General features: G+C 43.8%; 1 protein-coding gene across 1 annotated transcript in view; it reads right to left on the bottom strand.

Annotated features, from left to right (window-relative positions):
* The window catches only part of cacng3b (calcium channel, voltage-dependent, gamma subunit 3b), a gene marked incomplete at both ends in the record, with an annotated part of 38,495 nt that extends 18,964 nt beyond the window's left edge, over positions 1–19,531 (bottom strand). Inside the window, one exon of the mRNA XM_080723904.1 lies at positions 19,315–19,531. Within this exon, the coding sequence (XP_080580030.1) occupies positions 19,315–19,531 (217 nt within the window). The remainder of the gene's footprint in view (positions 1–19,314) is intronic.
* Between the last annotated feature and the right edge of the window lie 316 nt (positions 19,532–19,847).

Below are 19,847 nucleotides of genomic sequence, written 5' to 3'. Positions count from 1 at the left end.
GGGGGAACGTAATGCAGATTGATTATGCAGCGAGGCTATCAAGGCCAACTTCAATGATGTCAGCTCTGCCAGACAGAGACAGCTCACTGCAATAAGCTGGAGACAACACCTTGACAAGGAGAGAGAGAGAGAGAGAGAGAGAGAGAGAGAGAGAGAGAGAGAGAGAGAGAGAGAGAGAGAGAGAGAGAGAGAGAGAGACACTATGATGTTGGTGTAATACTGTGTAGTGTGTGAGGAGTACCTCATGAGAGCACTGAACTTCACTGTCTATGTTTGTCTTAGGGTTAGAATTAGTGCTTCATTAAAGGAGTGTATTCTCTTATTTCTTTCTTCAAATAGAAGTCAAACGAGACAACACACAATAAAGCACGAACAAGCATCAAACCACAGTTACCCTTGTACATTCTTTCCCTTCATTTATTTGTCTTTTAACTAAAAGAACAAACACTACAAACAAAACAACACAAGGTTCACTGTTTCCAATGCTGAAATTGTATTACAAAAATTACTACAAGATCCAAAACTGTTTGAATGTTTGAATACAGGCCTATTAGGAAATGTTTGAATATGTTCATCTAAATATGATGGTCATGCCCAAAATAGGGATTCCAGGGTGAAAGTGATCAGTGCATAACACAACCTCACCAAAACTGGCCTTGCTGCTGGCTCTTCTAGAGCAAAGGTTGGATCCCTCAAAGACCACAATGAATCTTATTCACACCCACTATACAGGTGTGTTTTGTGCTCATTTTGAATAACAGTAATATCATATTTGCTGAGTCATTGTTCCGCCAGATTTCTGGAGAGAAGGAAGTTCAAAGTGGTAGCCAAGCCGATACATTTCAGAAATGCAAAACTGCAAAAAAATAAAAAGAAAAAAAAGGAAAAAAAGAAAAATCACAGCACCGACACAGAGGTAGACCAAGACAACTGATTTGCAAGGTTCCCCGTTTTCCAAAAGTACATTTATCATCATTTCTGAAGGCCAAAAGCAAGGAGATATATACTGTTGAGGTTGGGCTACAAACGATGGTAAAATGTTAATCAATATTTGTATGTATTTAAAACACACACACACACACACACCTGCTCGCGCAATGCGGCACGTTGTGATTTGAGCTTGTAGATCGTCTATTTTCACTATTATAAAAATATAATAATAATAAAAAAGGAACAGTTTTGGACATATAAGGTTTCCACCCGACAGCAACATTAAACTCCATATCACAAGGGTGTCGCTTGCCAAAAAGAACATCGTACTACGATAGTTCGCTTGTGAATCTTTCACTTTAACCACTTGAACCCCAGCACCCCAGCACCCATATTCTGGGGGAAACATCTGACAAAAACAGTAGGTCTGCCTTGTGAGCTTCTAGATCGTCAAATTTTGGCAAAGAGATTTAATGTAGACGGAAAAGAGGGAGCGTGTTGATATTGCGACATAACATCTGTTCGACGTCCAATCTTTTCGACGCGGGTGAATGTTAACCTGGTGAAATGATAACCAGCCAACACTGGTGAATACTAACCTGGTGAATGTTAACCACTATGCCTAAACCTAACCCAAACCCTAAACTCAGTAAAACTACGGTATACCTAAACCTAACCCTTAGTCGAAATGATGAGACGTCGAAAAAGCGAGATTTCACTGGAAGAAAAGCGTTCCAAGAACATTTGCAACTTGTACAGTCCAGTACCTCATTCTGAAGAATGTACTAAACAACTAGTCAACCAACCAACCAATATTAAAGTGAATTTCTTATATTCGGCTTCACCGATTCTGTTATATTGCTTGGACCTTAATTCTGTTCTCCATTTTTCTATTTCAACCTTTGCTGTTTCAGTGTCACACCACTGTATTCTCACACACACACACAGAAAGTCACAACATTGCCTAGTTTCTCTAATTCTGTATGACTGTCAGGTCATCTTTGTGTGCGTGCGTGCGTGTGTGCGTGCGTGCGTGCGTGCGTGCGTGTGTGCGTGCGTGCGTGCGTGCGTGCGTGTGCGTGTGGGTGTGTCTGTGTGTGTGTAGGGGACCACATTGTTTAATACACAAAAACATGCACAATACCACACACACACACACACACACACACACACACACACACACACACACACACACACACACACACACACACACACTCAAAGACATGCAAACACAGAATCAAGAAATAGTTTGAATCAACAAATAGTTCAGTAGAAGCCAACGTGCTCAATTCCCAAAACTGCCTAAACTACAGTAACACACACAAACACACACACACACACACACACACACACACACGCGCGCGCTGCGCGCTGCGCGCGCGCACGCACGCACGCACGCACGCACGCACGCACGCACGCGCAGCGCACGCACACACACACACACACACACACACACACACACACACACACACACACACACACACACACAGTTCACACTATTGCACATTGAGTCACACTCACACACATATGGGTCAACACACACACACACACACACACACACACACACACACACACACACACACACACACACACACACACACACACACACACACACACACACACACACACACACTTACACACAGTGGGCGCATCCATCAGGAGACATTTGCCTCACAAAGGTCAGAGTGGCCTGAGGACAGCCAGAGCAATGCATGATGGGACATTGCGAATGGTGAGGGGGTGGTGTGTGCGTGCGTGTGTCTGTGCGCGTGTGCGTGCGTGCGTGCGTGCGTGCGTGCGTGCGTGCGTGACTGTGTGTGTGTGTGACTGTGTTCTCATACTGGGTTCACTGTGTTGCTCCTGTCATTAATGCATAAATAAACCCACACATACATACACGCACGCACAATCTTCACACACTATATTTTCACTCGGGGAGACCTGGGGAGTCATCATATTCATGTTCCTCGTTTAGGTCTGACTCTGGAGCTAAAAGGTTTGGGAACCACGTTTCTGGACAGGTCCATGCTGATTTACAGTTTTTCCACGATTTAGCGCACACAAATCTAAAATTCTGCACAATCTGCACAACCTTAACTTCATGTACCTATCGCTCGACCCGATTTGGCACTACTTCACACTCCCTTAGACTCTGACTTTCATTCTTTACATCACCTTGTTGTCTAAACACTACACACAATGTTCAAGTTGTTGCATGCACAGTGCACACACATCTCACGTAAAATCTCTAAGCATCAACCTACAACACACAAATGTTCAAATCTCTACACATTCAGGTCTGATGTCAATTACACAAGCACCTTGTTGTCCAAACACTACACTACACACACACACACACACACACACACACACACACACACACACACACACACACACACACACACACACACACACACACACACACACACACACACACACACACACACACACACACACACACACACACACACACACACACACACAAAGAACATAGCCGGTGAGGCCCTCTCACGTAATGCCTAAATCATGTACCGAAATAAAACTTATTTTGCTGCATATTTGTGTGCTGTTTTATGTTTGACTATGAAAAAAGTAGGATTCAAATCTATACTATAATTTTGCGAATGTCTGAGTGAGTGAGTGAGTGAGTGTCTGTCTGTCTGTCTGTCTGTCTGTCTGTCTGTCTGAAACAGCGTTTCTCCTCAGTGGCTGGAGCAATTGATCTGAAATCGCATCACCATTAGCATATGAACACACCTAACATAACTGTGAAGCCCGTTTGTCACTTTCACAAATCATATACTGTATATTAGCATTTTTATGGTGTATCTACTATCTATTCTGCATCTAGCATGAGGCACATCTATTCTGCATCTAGCATGAGGCAACATGTTTAACCAGCTCTCTCTCTGTGTGTGTGTGTGTGTGTGTGTGTGTGTGTGTGTGTGTGTGTGTGTGTGTGTGTGTGTGTGTGTGTGTGTGCACACACCCGCCTCTCTCAGGCGGGTGTGTGCGCAGGCGGGTGGGCGGGTGGGCGGGCGGGCTGGGGGGGGGGGTAGCCATTAAACGAAACGGGTATTTCTTACATTGATGCTCCTACATATTATCATGCAAGCACCAGTTAAAGTTACTTTCCATCCCTCATATACTGTATGCACAGTGCACATCCCATAACCCACACACTGCACATCATTTTGGAGCTCATATCTTTGAACGGGTAAGAGCTAGTTCAGCAAACAAAACGGTTGCAATTCGAAGCGGTTTGAGCTTGCAGTTGTTGTTTTTTTGCCACTTTAGTGTGACACTGTAGTACGACGAAGTAGGGCATTCATTTACAAAAAAAAGAAGGAAAAAAATCCCTATAAAAAAGTACAAATACTGTATGGATGTACCAGGTTTCTGCCCGACAGCAACGCTATGAGAAACTGACCCAGAACAGGATATGTTTATGCCAGCTTCTGGTTAAAGGGAACTACAGTTACTACAGTTATGCAAAGAGAGGTGGATGGGAAGGAGACAAGTCCTTTGCCATCATGTTTTTGATCATACCTCTATAGCCACAGCTCTGCCTGTATGATGCTATGAGGGCGCGGAACGTTTCCGGATAATACAGCCCCCAAAATAAGATGCCGCGAGGAGCGACATTTCCCATCTGGACCTCTCCAGGCGAGGATAAAAGACAAGAAGATGCAGAAATGTTTTCCATTTCACCAGCGCCTGACTAACTGATGGCTGGACCCAAGCCCCCAGAACGGCTTGTAAATATTGAAGCGGCCGCCCTACTGGCCAAAGCTGGAATTTCATGCGGGGTGAAACATACATGCACGAGCATAAGAGCGCGGCGCTGGGGTCTACAATAGTCGTTCGTGACGTCATTCGTGACGTTTTGGAACCAGAGCTGGTTCCAATTTCCCCAGAATGCACCTGGATTAGCTACATGCTAGCACGTAGCCGTTGCTTCAAAACGCCACTGAGCACTTGCATTGAAATGATAGTGGGGGCGGGGCCCGTCCGCTCTCTATTTTATATATACTCTATGGCTGGACCCTTACAAATACACTTTCATTATCCAGCTAGTTCTCACTACTCTCTCTCTGTCTATCTGTCTATCTGTCTCTCTCTCTCTCTCTCTCTCTCTCTCTCTCTCTCTCTCTCTCTCTCTCTCTCTCTCTCTTTCTCTCTGGACCCTGATCTCTCTCTCTCTCTCTCTCTCACCATACCTCTCATCTCATCTTTTGTTTTCCCGGCTCTCTTCCTCACCTCTCACTCACGCACACGCAGACGCACGCACGCACGCACGTACGTACGCACGCACGCACGCACGCACGCACACACTCTCTCTCTCTCTCTCTCTGCCTCACCTTATTATATCCAACTACAATTTGTTCTCTCTCAACCCCCCTCTCTTTGTCCCCAGATCTCCTTACCTCACCCCCTTCTCAGATGTCTTTCCTTCTCTCTCTCTCTCTCTCTCTCTCTCTCTCTCCCCTCCCTCCCCTAATCTCTCGCTCTCATTATCATGCTTGCCGCGGCCTCGCATTCCTCTCCCTCTGTCTGCTACTCTGCTTCTTTCCTTTTGCATGTGCAGAAGGATGTTAACCACTCAAACCCCTCTATTCTTATAGTGAAATTAACCCGAGTTACTACTTGGTCTGCTGCCGTTTCCTTCTACAACAAATCTCTTGGTCGCAGGAAGAGCGATCTACAAACAACGTACATTGCACTGTGTGTTTGTAGACAGGCTATTTCTGCCGAAGAGATTTGGTGTAGACGGAAAATGTACTGTTGTAACTCAAGTCTCAGGGGTTTAAGTGGTTAAGCAGCACCTCATCTGAGTAGCAGTGCTGTTGTGGTCGTTTGAATGACATCACTAGGAGGAGCGCTATAGATGTTTGCTGGATGCTGGATGCAGTTCGCATGGCAACAAAGCGTGAGCAAAATGTAATGTTCTGGTAAAACATTGCCTTAAATCAAGGTTAAAATCCCAAAACAAACGTAACAAACAAAACAACAAGATTATGTGTGTTGACCCCAAGGGTAATTAACTAGTGATCTCTCTGTCTCTGTCTCTGTCTCTGTCTCTCTCTGTCTCTGTCTCTGTCTCTGTCTCTATCACTATCTCTCTCTCTCTCTCTCTCTCTCTCTCTCTCTCTCTCTCTCTCTCTCTCTCTCTCTCTCTCTCTCTCTCTCTGTTCAATTATTATTAAATCAAATCAATGTTTTGTCGGCATGACTGTAAACAGTAACAATATATTGTGTGCATTGTAAATCATCTCAATACATTAAACCTCTGAAACAAGACACAATGTAGAAACGTCATTACACTACCGCTATATTATGCAATGACAAAACATAAGTAAATTAGAAATAAATAATTAATCTAAAATACAGATTGATTGATTGATTGATTGATTGATTGATTGATTGATTGATGACGGGTTTCTCACAGATGTTCCTGCAGGGACGTGCAGAGAATGTTAGAGAGAGAGGGAGGGGCTGAAATTTCTAAAAGGGCCTTTTGGTGGAAATATTGAAAATAGCAGACCTCCAAGCTCACAACGCGTCGCAGCGCGACGCGTTGTGAGCTTGGAGGTCGGCTATTTTCAGTGCTTGATAGCACACTGAACTGAGCATAAGCAAGTGAATACCGGTGATATGGCGTAACGGCATGGATTTATACACAGAGAGGACAATTCTTTCAACCTAAGATGCTGCATTCAAGTTCAGGAGAGTTTGGACAAGGCAATTCTCTTGAATGCTGCCTTCATGTATGGCATGGAAAGAGGGAATTTTCATTTATTTCACCATAGTAAAAACTGCATTCATGGTCTGGAGAGGGCACTTTTTACAGACAGATAAAAGGGCAGGGGCTCAAGACCCCTTTGATGTCTATGTGTGCACGTGCCTGTGTTCCTGTATATGACTCTAATGAAGACGAAAGTGGAGACGTCAGTCACCCCTGCAGACCAGTGGAAGGCTCCAGTATTTATATTTGGGTAGTCTCATCCTGAAGAAGGGCCCATGCAGGCAGGCATTGTTCTCTCTGACACAACGTCATGCCTGCTCACTGCATGGCTTTACGTATTCTCTGAACGTATTCCTGAGAATACAGGAACACAGAGGAGAGGGTGAGGAGGGAGGGAGGGAGGGAGGGAGGGAGGGGTGGGGGGATGAGGATGAAGAGGGAAGGGGTGGGGGGGAGGAGGAAGTTGAAAAGCAGAGCAAATTAGACTGCTTGTTTCTTCACAGCTCCTCTGACAGCTCAAAGTGGATGCTATGGCTCTCTCTCTCTCTCTCTCTCTCTCTCTCTCTCTCTCTCTCTCTCTCTCTCTCTCTCTCTCTCTCTCTCTCTCTCTCTCTCTCTCCCTCTCTCTCTCTCTCTCTTTCTTACCTTTTCTCCAAGTCAATGTGAAGGGAAAGAGGGGAATGGAGAAGGAAAGAGAGACGGGTGGGACAGAGAGAAAAGAGAATTAAAGAGAGAACTGGAGAATGGGTAAAGAAGACAAAGCGCAGAGAGAGAGAAAGAGAGAGAGAGAGAGAGAGTCGGGGAGAGGCTGGTTTCCACGGAGATAGCTGATGAAAGAGAATGAGACAGGTTCTGCTTGGTTGAACACACAGAGGCACCTCTCTCTCTCTCTCTCTCTCTCTCTCTCTCTCTCTCTCTCTCTCTCTCTCTCTCTCTCTCTTCCACTGACTCTTCCCTAAAACACCCCTCCATCCCTCTCTCTCTCCATACTTAGCTTCATCCCTCTTTCCCCTGCCTCATTTTCTCTGATCTGGTCTCGCCCTCCTCTCCTCTCCTCTCCTCTCCTCTCCTCTCCTCTCCTCTCCTCTCCTCTCCTCTCCCCCTGCCTCCATTCTATCGTTTCAATGTCATGTTTTTCTCTCATTTTATTCTCGTATGATCTCGTCTCCTTTCTGTTTTCATATCACCGTTTAACCTCTTTTCTCCCTCAATCCCTCCAACCGTTCTGTCGCTTCTCTAACTCTGTTCTTTCCTCCCTCTTTCCCAGCTGGCAATTTACATCAAAGGAAAGCTATGTCTCTCTCCACTGCACCTCCTTCTGTAACTCTTTCATTCAGGGACGTGCTGGGCCCCTGATTCAGCCCGGGAAAAAGAGTTGGAGAGGCCCTCATTGCGCGCTATAGAGAGAGATCTCTCTCTATAGCGCTGCTGCTACTCAAAGATTTGTGACAAAGTGACAAGCCAGTGGGCCAATTACATGAGTTATATTTTGTCGTTGTCGGGTGGAAACCTTGTATGTCCTAAACCATTTGTTTTGTATTTATCATTTAAAAAATGATTTAAACTAGTGAAAACAGCCGATCTACAAGCACACAACGCGTTTTGCGAAAAAATCGACAAATTTGAAACTAATTTTGTCCTAATGGCCGGCCCGGAATGAACCGGCCGATCGGGAGTTGTCCCGCTTTTCCCAATGGCCAGCACGTCCCTGCTTTCATTCCCTCCACACTGTCGTCCAATTCCCAAGAGATCATTTACACGCAGACAAGGCCAAACACTCTCTCCCTTAACCAAGTCTCTCTCTCTGACTCTGAGACTGTCAATATTCAAATTCAAATGCTAATTTAAAAGAATCATGGGTTTTGTACTCGGGAGCATCTGTTGTTTTAAAGGTGGGGGTGGACTTAGCTGTCCAGTGAGAGTACAAACAAAGTACAGGGGGATCCGGGAAGGGTGTCCGCTACCAGGCCAGCTCTACTCGTTAGCTATTGAACAGAATAGTTATTACAGATGCTTAAGAAAGGTTTGGGGAGGTTTATGTGTCAAGGTGTAAGGGCGCATGAGTGCTGTAGTCCTATATCTGCTTATGCAGATGACACAACAGTTTTTATCAAGAGACAGGGTGATGAGTTGAGTGTATAATTAAAGGCCTGGCATTAAGCATTATCAGCTGGGGAACATGTGAGGGCTATGCTAGGCCAGTGGCAAGGCAACAGACTACCAACACTGCCGGCAGCATTACAGTGGAGTACAGAGGGGGGGGGGTCTCAATGGACCTGGGTCCTGCCACAGTTGTCCTACAAGGGGAGAGTACTGGTTGCAAACAACCTGATCGCCTCAATGTTCTGGCATCGTTTCACAGTATTGGAGCCAGACACACTGTTAAAGGAAGAGACTGTGGAATTCTTCTGGTGGGACAACACTGGATCAGGGTGTCTGTGTTGGCTGAGGGAGGTCAGGGATGAATTGATCTACGTCCGACTACAAACAGTACAGTACGTCGTCTGTTACAGCTTTCCGACTACAAACAGCACAGCATCTCCTTTACAGGAAGGATGTGGCGTGGACAGGCATGGCATGCTTGCTTTTAAGAACAATTCAAGCATCTGTTTAGAGTAACACCCTGAAGAAGGCGTTTGCCGAAACGCGTTGGTGTATTATTTTAATGTTCTAGCCCGTGAATCAATAAAGGCCTTTTATTTCTAAATCCACCTGAGTGCCTGGACCTGGATTTTTGTGCCTCTGTGGCACATTTTGTCCTCCTTTTTTGCTCATTGTATTCCTTCATGAGCACCGGTGATTTGAGGGATATCAGTAGCGCCCCTGCTTTCTTCTTTCTAAGCATCTGTTTATGTTGGAATTGGACAAGATGGATTTATCAGGCACCACTGTGAATAACCAATCAGTTCTGCGGGCAAGAAACAAAGTTCTGATAGCTCAGAGGGATGGAGCACAGACCTATACGGCCAAGCAGAGGAGGAACCATGTTTTACAACCCTCTTATCCAGAGCAGGATGTTGAATACTTCTTCCGAGGAGAGAATGCTAATAAAAACAGGACCTGTGAAGCTATGGCTGATCTGAGATCAGGAAGAGGCTTGAAAACAGCAGAAACCCTCAGTGAGCAGACTGGGCTGGGTGGGTGAAGTCTGTGGGCAGCTGGAGTTCCCTGAACAGAACTCCAGTGGAGAAATGCACTGCAGATCTCCAGTGGTGGGTAGTGCATGGGGCCGTGGCTACAGACAGACATCGACTCTGAGGCCAGAAAAAGTTGTCCTTTCTGTCAGGAGGAGGAGACACTCAAACATCAGTGGTTACGGTGCCCCAAGGCTTGGTGGTCTGTTCGCGCTACAGGGATGGTTTAACAGGTTTAATAAGGAGCTAAGTGATGAAATGTTTCTTTTTGGGCCAAAGCATCACAAAAGATGCTTCTTTGGTCAGGCAGGTGAAAATGGAGGAACAAAATCCAGGGAGCAGGGTCAGTTGGAGTTGAACTCATGGCTCATGGGTGAACGAAAGTGTGAACGACACATTCCAGGGATTTGAACGAATCGTGCACGAGTCTCGCTAATGATTCAATTCTTATGAACGAATCACTCATGAACGACACGTCACTAATGGATTGACTCTACATGGTTCTCATTGTGGTACCATGCTAATCTTCTCTGTATCATTCCAAAGACAGGCCCCGTTGCCAACAAAAAGCATTTTGGTATTGCATCTGAAATGGCTTGGAATTAGAGACAGACAGAACATGAAATATCCGAGTGGTTGTTTGGGCTAAAACCTGTATAAAACCGTATTATGGACCAGTATTTATATAAAATATATATTTTGAAAAGCATGGTGGGCCCCTTTAAGGAGGGAAAGAAAAAAGAAGAGATGTTATATATGACATGAATGTGGTTTTAATATTATTGTGGGTGTCCAAAGCATGTATTTTAGTTGGATCTTTCTTGTATGATCCCTGATGTTTGAGTGATAGCCTAGTACTGTAAATGAAAGGTTAAAGGGATAGTTCACCCCCAAAATGACTTTTTTCTATCAATTACTCACCTCATGGATATTTTTGGGGGTTTTGTCGCATTCCTAAGCCAATACTTTGAGGAGACTCTAACAAAGCAGACTCTTTGTGTCTCCATAGGGAACCACTGCTGGTCTTCAAATTATTGGATAAAAAATTTAAAATTAAAAACATCCATGGATTCAAGTCTATGGGGTGAGTAATCGGTGAACTGTCCCTTTAATAAAGGCTTGGTTAAATTAAGGCTCTCTCTCTCTCTCTCTCTCTGGTGCTATCTGTCTCTATTACCATTTAGGCCTAGAATTATTGACTGCTTTAACTGTTGAAAAATAGCAGATATACAAGCTCACAGCGCGGCTTTGAAAAAGTTGTGAAAATGTTTGCAAATCTTTGAATATATGTATTTTCAAAGCGAACGATTGTAACTCAAATGTTGCTTCTGGGTGGTCCCTGGAACTAGATTTTTTGAGATGGGGTCCGTGGCGATTTTTCAAAAATAGCAGATCTACAAGTATATCTGCTATTTTTCAATAGTTAAAGCATAAAATGATATACAATAATATGTACCTGTTCTAAATGGGTTAACAGTTGAGGGTTTAAACTTTAAATCCCAGACGTGACCAAACTCTCCCCAGAGGTTTTAACCTGATACTGGGTGGATATCATCGCTGTCGGCCAGAAACCTTACGCCCATATTTCAGCTTTTTGGAGCGGTGAAAGCGCTCCCAATGAACAGGTATATCCGTGGGTATGTGGCTGGCTGGCTGGCTGGCTGGGTGGCTGGCTGGCCCTGTCCGTAGCCTGGGCAATACCTTGAGTGGCCACACACAACACACTAGTTAAAGGAGGGGCGCTGTTTTGTGCAGGCCAGGCACACTCACCACTCACTCACAGGCACAGTTTACACTCACTCACTCACTCACATAGGGTACAGCTGCTCAAATTCACCGCTCCACTTCGAACCGAGGTTTGATTTTTTATTAATTTAAATGAATACCCTACTTTGTCATTTATTTACTTACCAGGGACAGTGCACATTAATCAACATGACAGTTTTCACAAATGTAAATGAGCATGTAGCATGTAGTCCCTGAGCAGGCTGTTAATACATTGTCATACAAATAAAGTATAGCGAAAATACTATATAGTAGATATATTTTTTAGTTTTTTTTTATATTTTGAGTGAAAGTCTCTCTGTGGGGTTTATAAATATTGAACCAATGAAAAGTATTACAAATAGCTTGTAACTAAAATAATTGGAACAGTAGCTTCTGAAAAGTAATGGCTTTGGACATACAAGGTATCAGTCCAACAGTAGGGATGGGACGATATGAAAATGTCATATCACGATTATTGTGACAAAAGAAATCGTGATTTACGATATTATCGTGATAATCAAAATCCATTATCCTGGGGCAGAACATTTGCCAAAAAATAGAGAGAGGGCGAGATCATTTAGCGACCTACAACCGGGTCGCAACGTGGTCGGTAGTTTTCAGTGACCGGGTCGCTAAATCGACCGACTGGGACGCTAAAACCACAGACCGGGACGCTAAAACCACCGACCGGGACGCTAAAACCACCGACCGGGACGCTAAAACCACCGACCGGGTCGCTAAATCGACCGACCGGGACGTTAAAACCACCGACCGGGACGCTAAAACCACCGACCGGGTCGCTAAATCCACCGACCGGGACGCTAAATCCACCGACCGGGACGCTAAATCCACCGACCGGGTAGGTAAATCCAGCGACCGGTGGTCGCTTATCCACCGACCACCGGGCTACTAACCCTAACCCTAACCCTAACCCTAACCCTAACCTCAGTAACCTTACCTCAGTAGGCTAACCTGCCGGCGCAACCTCCCGACCGGGTCGCTAAATCACCGACCGCGCCGCTAAAGCGAGCGAGCGGGTCGCTAAATCGACAGACTGGGGCGCAAAATCTTCCGACCGGGTCACTAGATGTACCAACCGGGTCGCTAAATCTACCGACCTAAAACTGCAGGCAGGTCGGTAGATTTAGTGACCGGGTCGGTCGATTTAGCGGCGCGGTCGGTGATTTAGCGACCCGGTCGCTCGATTTAGCGACCCGGTCGTTCGATTTAGCGACCCGGTCGCTGAAAACTACCGACCACGTTGCGACCCGGTTGTAGGTCGCTAAATGATCTCGCTCTTACTGAAAAAATAGCAGATCTACAAGCTCACAACGCGTCGCGATTGGCAATTTTTTTGCAAAGACATTTGATAGAGTGAAAAAAAGACTGTATCAAGTAAGTACCTTTTACCAATGGGTTTGAGTGGTATACCGGATATGCAGCTCGGCAAATAAAAAGTGAATTGAAACCCAGTGCATGACGGATGACGATATCACAATAAATTAAATCTCCACGATGCGATTATCGTGAGTGTTTATCATCACGATAAACGATAATATCGCTTATCGTCCCATCCCTATCTGACAGTAGTCTCGTGTGGTCCAATGTTGTTTTTGACAGCACATTTTGATTTAGTTTTAGTCATAGTCTTTTGAATAAAATGTCATTTAATTTTAGTCATAATTTAGTCACCTGAAAAGTCGACTAAATATACGTTTTTAGACAACTAAATCTACACTTGTTCACAGACAAGTGATTTTGTCAACTAAAATGTATTTTGGCAGGCCTTGATGGCATCGTAATGACTGATTTTACACTTGGTTGCGTGCTGAAAATAGCAGATCTACAAGCTCACAACGCGTCGCGCTGCGACGTGTTGTGAGCTTGTAGATCTGCTATTTTCAGCACGCAACACCTGAGAGCAACCAAACATAAAATGACTCTCTTCTCCACTAGTCCCTCCCCAACATTTTAGTCTAGTTTTTATTTTGTTGACGAAATTGTCAATATATTTCGTCTTAGTTTTAGTCATCACAGCTTAGTTTTTATTTCGTTAGTTTTTGTCAGTAAAAAAAACACAGTCGACAAACATTTTTCGTCATAGTTTTAGTCGACGAAATCAACACCGGTGTGGTCAGACCGTTGCTCCCTCCCGGCCATACAGTCTGGAGAACGGAAGCTCTGATCACGAGTGAGGGGGAAAACGTAAGCCCCGCCTCCCCTCCACTTCCGTTCGTCTTTACAGTCATGCAAATGTATCCTAATGTAAATCAAAATCATCTAAGCATACACTGTATTTAATAGCTCACTGCTTAGCAGAAATGAAAATTAAAGAATAAAACATAAAAATGTTTTCGATTTCGGGAGGTGCATTTTTTATATAATAGCATTCACAAGTATACATACAGTGCCAATGGTGTAAAGTATCTACATAAATTTACTAAAGTACTACATTACTGGAATATTTACTCGTTACTTTTTAGATTTTGAATTATTATTACAAAATATACTGTACATTACCCACTTCAGCCCTATATATACATTTGGGCCATTTGAAAATAGCTGATATACCGGTACACGCTCACAATACGTTGCGATACAAGCATTATGATTATGTATGATCTGCTATTCAAATATTTTTAAACATTTGAAAACTTGTGAAATGGGACATTTTGCATAATGAGTAGTTTCCACTTTAAGTACATTTTCATACTTTTGTACTTTTACACTAGTACATTTTTCATTCCGGACATCTATGTGCGTGCGTGCACGTGCGTCCGTGTGTGTGTGCGTAACCATACCCCATACCTGCACCATCTGGCTTTCTAATAGCCTTCTACAACCCCAGAATGAAATGTTATGTTTGGCTGCGTCAGACTACACACAAAGACAAACACACACACACGCACATGCCTGTACGTGCATGCACGCACACACACATACACACACGCGCGTGCGTGCGCACACACTAACAGATTTGTACTTCAGTTCCACAAAAGTGGCCGGGGTTAGAGGTTAGCTAAAACAAGTGGTACATTTTGGAACTAAAGTTGACGTAACTCAAGTTGGCTTCACTAAGGTTTTAAAATAAATACTAAACACAGTGGGTATAAGTAAAATACCCTTTCCCGTCCAGCTTTGACAGTGTAGCAGTGCCTCGTATAAAGACAAATCTTCTCCTCATGTTACCATGAGTGAAGTCATCATCAGCAATGAAACCCAACAGAACATCAACACAACAGTACAGCACATCACACACGCACGCACGCACGCACGCACGCACGCACGCACGCACGCACGCACGCACGCAGCACACGCACGCTCATGCACACACGAGACCCCCGCAGAAAGTAAGTTATGGAATCTAATTTATGTGTTCTCACCTCTAGCTCTTCATCTCCTGCAAGTTTTAATTCCATCCTCTCCTCATTCTCCTTCTCTAGAACAGCCTTTTCTCTCCTTTCATCCCTCCCTCTCCCATTACTCCTCCTCTCCTCTGCTCACATCACATCCATGTGGGTGTTTAGTTTACAGTTTTTATGGGAGAACACAACGTACAGTACATCGTTTGGCGTCATGGCAGAAACATTGTGTCTCCATAATTCAACTTTTTTCCCCCTGTAAATTATTGCCCTGGTTCATCATAAAAGAGCGTGGCACAGCAGTTGTGGAAAATATCCAAACTACAAGCTCTAAAAGCTGCAAGCTCGATCTACATGCTTGTAGATCATCTATTTTCACCATTTTAAAAGGTTTTTAATATAATTATAAAAAAGGAACCATTTTGGATTTCCACCCCACACACAGTAACGATATGACATACATGTCCTGATGTATAGCTGCAGTATATGCACACATTTAAATCCTTTGTGTTCATTTAACTTGGAAAGTGTAAAACAAATATAGATGTATATTGTACCCTTAACCTATACATTAATATTGTGTGTGTTAATTGAACTCTAATAGTGTACAAAATATAACCAAGGCAGTGTCAGACGACTCACCGTGGCTTATCGTCACTGTCAGGCAGAAACCTTGTATCTCCAGGTTTCACATTTGTACGTTTTCTTTCGTCAAGTAAAGCCCTGCTTCCTCATACAAGACTGTCGCACAAAACTAGTGAAAATAGCCGATCTACAAGCTTGAAGATCGGCTATTTTCACTATTTTAAATCGTTTTTTAAAACAACGAAAAAGGGATGTTTTTGGACATTCAAGGTTTCCACTCGACAACATCGTTATAATGACTGCAAGAGGCTGCTGCTGCTGAGAGCTCCAAGAGGCTCTAGTACAGGCCAGATGTTTGTTAGTGTTGGGGCGTCAATTGGGTATGGCAGGGGTATGCAGCTGCCATACCCTGGGTCCAAGGGGGGAAATAAAAGTTACTTTTAAATATAAACCCATGAATATCTCTTTGTCTATCTGTGCTGGTTATTATGTTGTTAAATTACAGTAAAATAACTACAAATGCAAATCACTTTAACAAGGTATTATAATTATATTCTCCACACTTGTATTCTCCCCATCTTGACAAAATGGTATATTCCCAGGTTCCACAGGTCAGCTACACAGGTGCAATTCATTATTGTTAATTGTGGCACGTTTACTAACATGCCAAGTTTAACTGCACTTGAACAACCGTTCCAGGCTGCCATATCCAGCCCAAGAAACCGTTGAAACGGGGGAAAAAAATAAAATGTACTTCTTAAAATAAATGTATCATGCCTGTTGCTATAAGGTATGGCAAGCTTCGCGCGCGTGCAAGACACCAGTCATGTTGCCATACCGTAGCTTTTTCTGGACTGACGCCACTGTTTGTTAGTGTTGGGGTGCACCTGCTCTGCTACGCAATCCTATGTATAGATTTATGAGTAGGGCATCTGAGTCAGTAAATGACATCATTGTCATAACTAACCCTATACAGTAGTTCTGTCAGGTTCTCCTCCAGACATGTGGATCCATTGGTACGCTTGTCTGTGTTCGAAACTGAACATGGTGAAGTCTTTTATTGTCTTTCTTAGTCAGTTATTATTATTTTCTTTTTTATTGTGATATGGATCTCTCTGGGGTCTGAAAAAAAAGAGTTAATAGAATTGATAACCAAATGGAACAGCAATGGTCCATTTTGGTTGCATTTATGCACTGTCAGGGTTCCAAATGGATCAATTAGAATTGATTATTTTACTGAGTATATAGATGCAAATGGGCCCATACAGATTCATGTTTTTACACTCTCACAGTTAAATCAACAGCGAGGATTTTATTTAGCAGGATTTGCATAAATCTTACGGACGATTGCCTCGTTGTCAGCTGCTACATATGAACACTTTTGAGTTCATTCTAATGCCTCAAATGTATATCCATGTCCTGTCACTCTTTCTGAGTCCGGTATTTCTATACAAATTATGACATATCCTCCTTTTTTTTAATAGTGAAAATCGTTGATCTGCAAGCTCTCACCGGTTGCGCGTGTTGAGTGCTTGGAGTTAAAAAAAAATCACTATACTACTATATTCAAAATGTGAGTGAAAGTCCCCAGCTTACAAAAAATGTAAACAAATACTTCAAAAATGTACTTAAGTACAGGAAATGTGTTTATACTGTCCACAGCACTGCATGTGACATTGTCCATAGTACACAGTGGAATTAAATGTAACATGTGACTTGTACAGATCCATTTTAAATTCAGAGTTAAACTAACACTCAATATATTGCCGGTGGGTTGTCTGTTCTAATATCAACATCAACCTTGAACATGAAGTGATCTGAGTTTTAAGGATACAGTGAGTGGACTGGCTTATCCCGACCTCAGCACAGTAAAGTCATCAATGTTCATTTAATTATAATTTTTTCCTTGAAATTTTGATCCCACCATTTTTGTAACTCATTTCTTTCACCTGATGTCAATTATTTAATGTAATCCTGGGTGCTACACTCCCTCTACCAACCTGGGGAGAGCAATGGACATGCTTCCTTCTATGCATGAGGAGTCCAAGCCACTTCTTTTCACCTAACAGGGGGGAGTTTCCCCGTTTGGACGTAGCTTGTGGAAGGAACACGTTATTACAAACAGTTCCTTTCCCCTCCATCAGGCGCCCTGGCTGGCCAGGGGGAGGCAGTATAGAGACCAGGATTACTGCATCTTTTTTGTGAGGGTACCTAGCCTAGGAGTTCTCCCCCTGTCTCAGAGACATGGGGAGAACACGCAAACTCCACACAGAAAGGCCCTTTTGCCAACCCCACCTCGGGTATGGGCACTGATGACGTTGGGGAGAGAACACACCCCAGCACCCACAGCGGGAATCAAACATAGGACCTTCTAGCTGTGAGGCGATATTGCTACTGACTGCACCACCGTGCCCTCTTCAATGTTCATTTAAGACTGTACAAATGGAACCAAATGGGCCCTCGTGGGTCTGTTTGGTTCCATCTGTATAATTCATAAATTAAGCCTATTGGTCTTACTGTGTGATCTCTGACGACATGCATGTCGATATACAGTATATATAAGGTGAGAGTTGCAGGCATGCATACTGTAATCACCAAGAAAACCGTCCTAACCTTATGGTCCATGTTTACCCCCTCTTGTCCTGACTTAGATTATCATCACTGATGATGTCTAACAGAGTACAGAGTTGGCCATTCTATTATTCAAGTCTCTGTTCAACACAAACCACACACATTCACACAACATCATCATCATCATCAACAACAACAACAACAACAACAACAACAACAACAACAACAACAACAACAACAACAACAACAACAACAACAACAACAACAACAACAACAACAACAGTAGGAGTACAAACAAGTGCAACATCATTTGTTCTTTACATCATGGTTCTCAAACTTTTCAGGCTGTGACCCCCAAAATAATCATATTTGAACTACTGTGAAAATAGCAGATCTATCGGCTATTTCCACAATTTCTGCATCTAGTATTTGACAATTTGGCGCAGTTACTATCAAAACCTCCACCGGCTGTGTGTCTGTCTGTCAGTCTGTCTGTCTGTCCCGTCATATCCCGTCACGTCACACTTTTGCGACTACTCATAGCTCTGCCACTGTTGCCCCTATCCATGTCAAACTTTGCACACACACTCCTTGGCTGGCAAACTACCTCATTTCTCACATGGCCCTCTTCTAGCGCCACCATGAGGCTGATTTTTGAAAAACACTTTTTTGGACACTGCTCCTACAGATTTTGCCCAAAAATCATGCAAAGCAGTACACAGTATCTCTAAAGTCATGTCATCAACATGGATCTGTCCCATTTCCCATATTCCCTCCTGATTGGCTACGATTGCCTTCTAAAGTTTGTGTATGCTCCCGATTAGGGAGTCTTACTGGTTTTAGCGGTATTAAAAAGTCCTTAAATGTCACTTTAGACATGTGCAGATACCCTCTATATGTATGTTGGTTTTTTTACTGTTGAGAGAGAAAACAATGTTGCACATTAAGTTAATCATAATGGGGACCCCACAAAATAATTTGGGGACCCGACCCACAGGTTGAGAACCACTGCTTTTTACATGACCATATGTAGCCTACCAGCCACACACAGGCAGGCACGCACGCACACACACACACACACACACACACACACACACACACACACACACACACACACACACACACACACACACACACACACACACACACACACACACACACACACACACACACACACACACACACACGTAGTGGTATCACGACACGTATATAGCCTTACCTTCCAGACAGCAGGTCCGCCAGAGGCCGGAGTGCGTCATGACCTCCTCGTTCTTCCGGCTGGTGTCGTTGTCGCCGCTGCTTTTCCCCTTACAGGTGCCCCGGGAGTACAGCCAGTAATCTGTCCCCACCGCGATGGTCATGAGGCTGAACGCTGCGAACGCCCCCACGGTGGTCACCAGCATCTGGACGCCACGGTCACACATCAGCATCTTCATATAGCCGGCTCCGTATATGCGTCTCTTAAAAAGCTTGTATTTGTTTTATTTTTTCCCCCCGTTGCTTTATTCCACAAGAGAGGTTCCGGCAGTCCGTTTCAACATGTAGGCTATATTACACACAAACAATATTTGTCAGTAACAGCGCACCGTATAACCGTAAACGCAAAAAAAATAGATGACAAACTGGCGATGACGGGAAAATTTGCTGATCGCCCCCCCGAATAAAAATACTTAAATAAACAACCGGGGTGGGCACACTCATAAAAAAATAAAAAGACGACTTGGTGACAATAGCTACTCTGAGACTTAATTC

Source organism: Nannobrachium achirus, assembly GCF_963921795.1.
Source record: "Nannobrachium achirus genome assembly, chromosome: 4".
Classification (NCBI taxonomy): domain Eukaryota; kingdom Metazoa; phylum Chordata; class Actinopteri; order Myctophiformes; family Myctophidae; genus Nannobrachium; species Nannobrachium achirus.
This window is presented reverse-complemented; position numbering and strand designations above follow the sequence as displayed.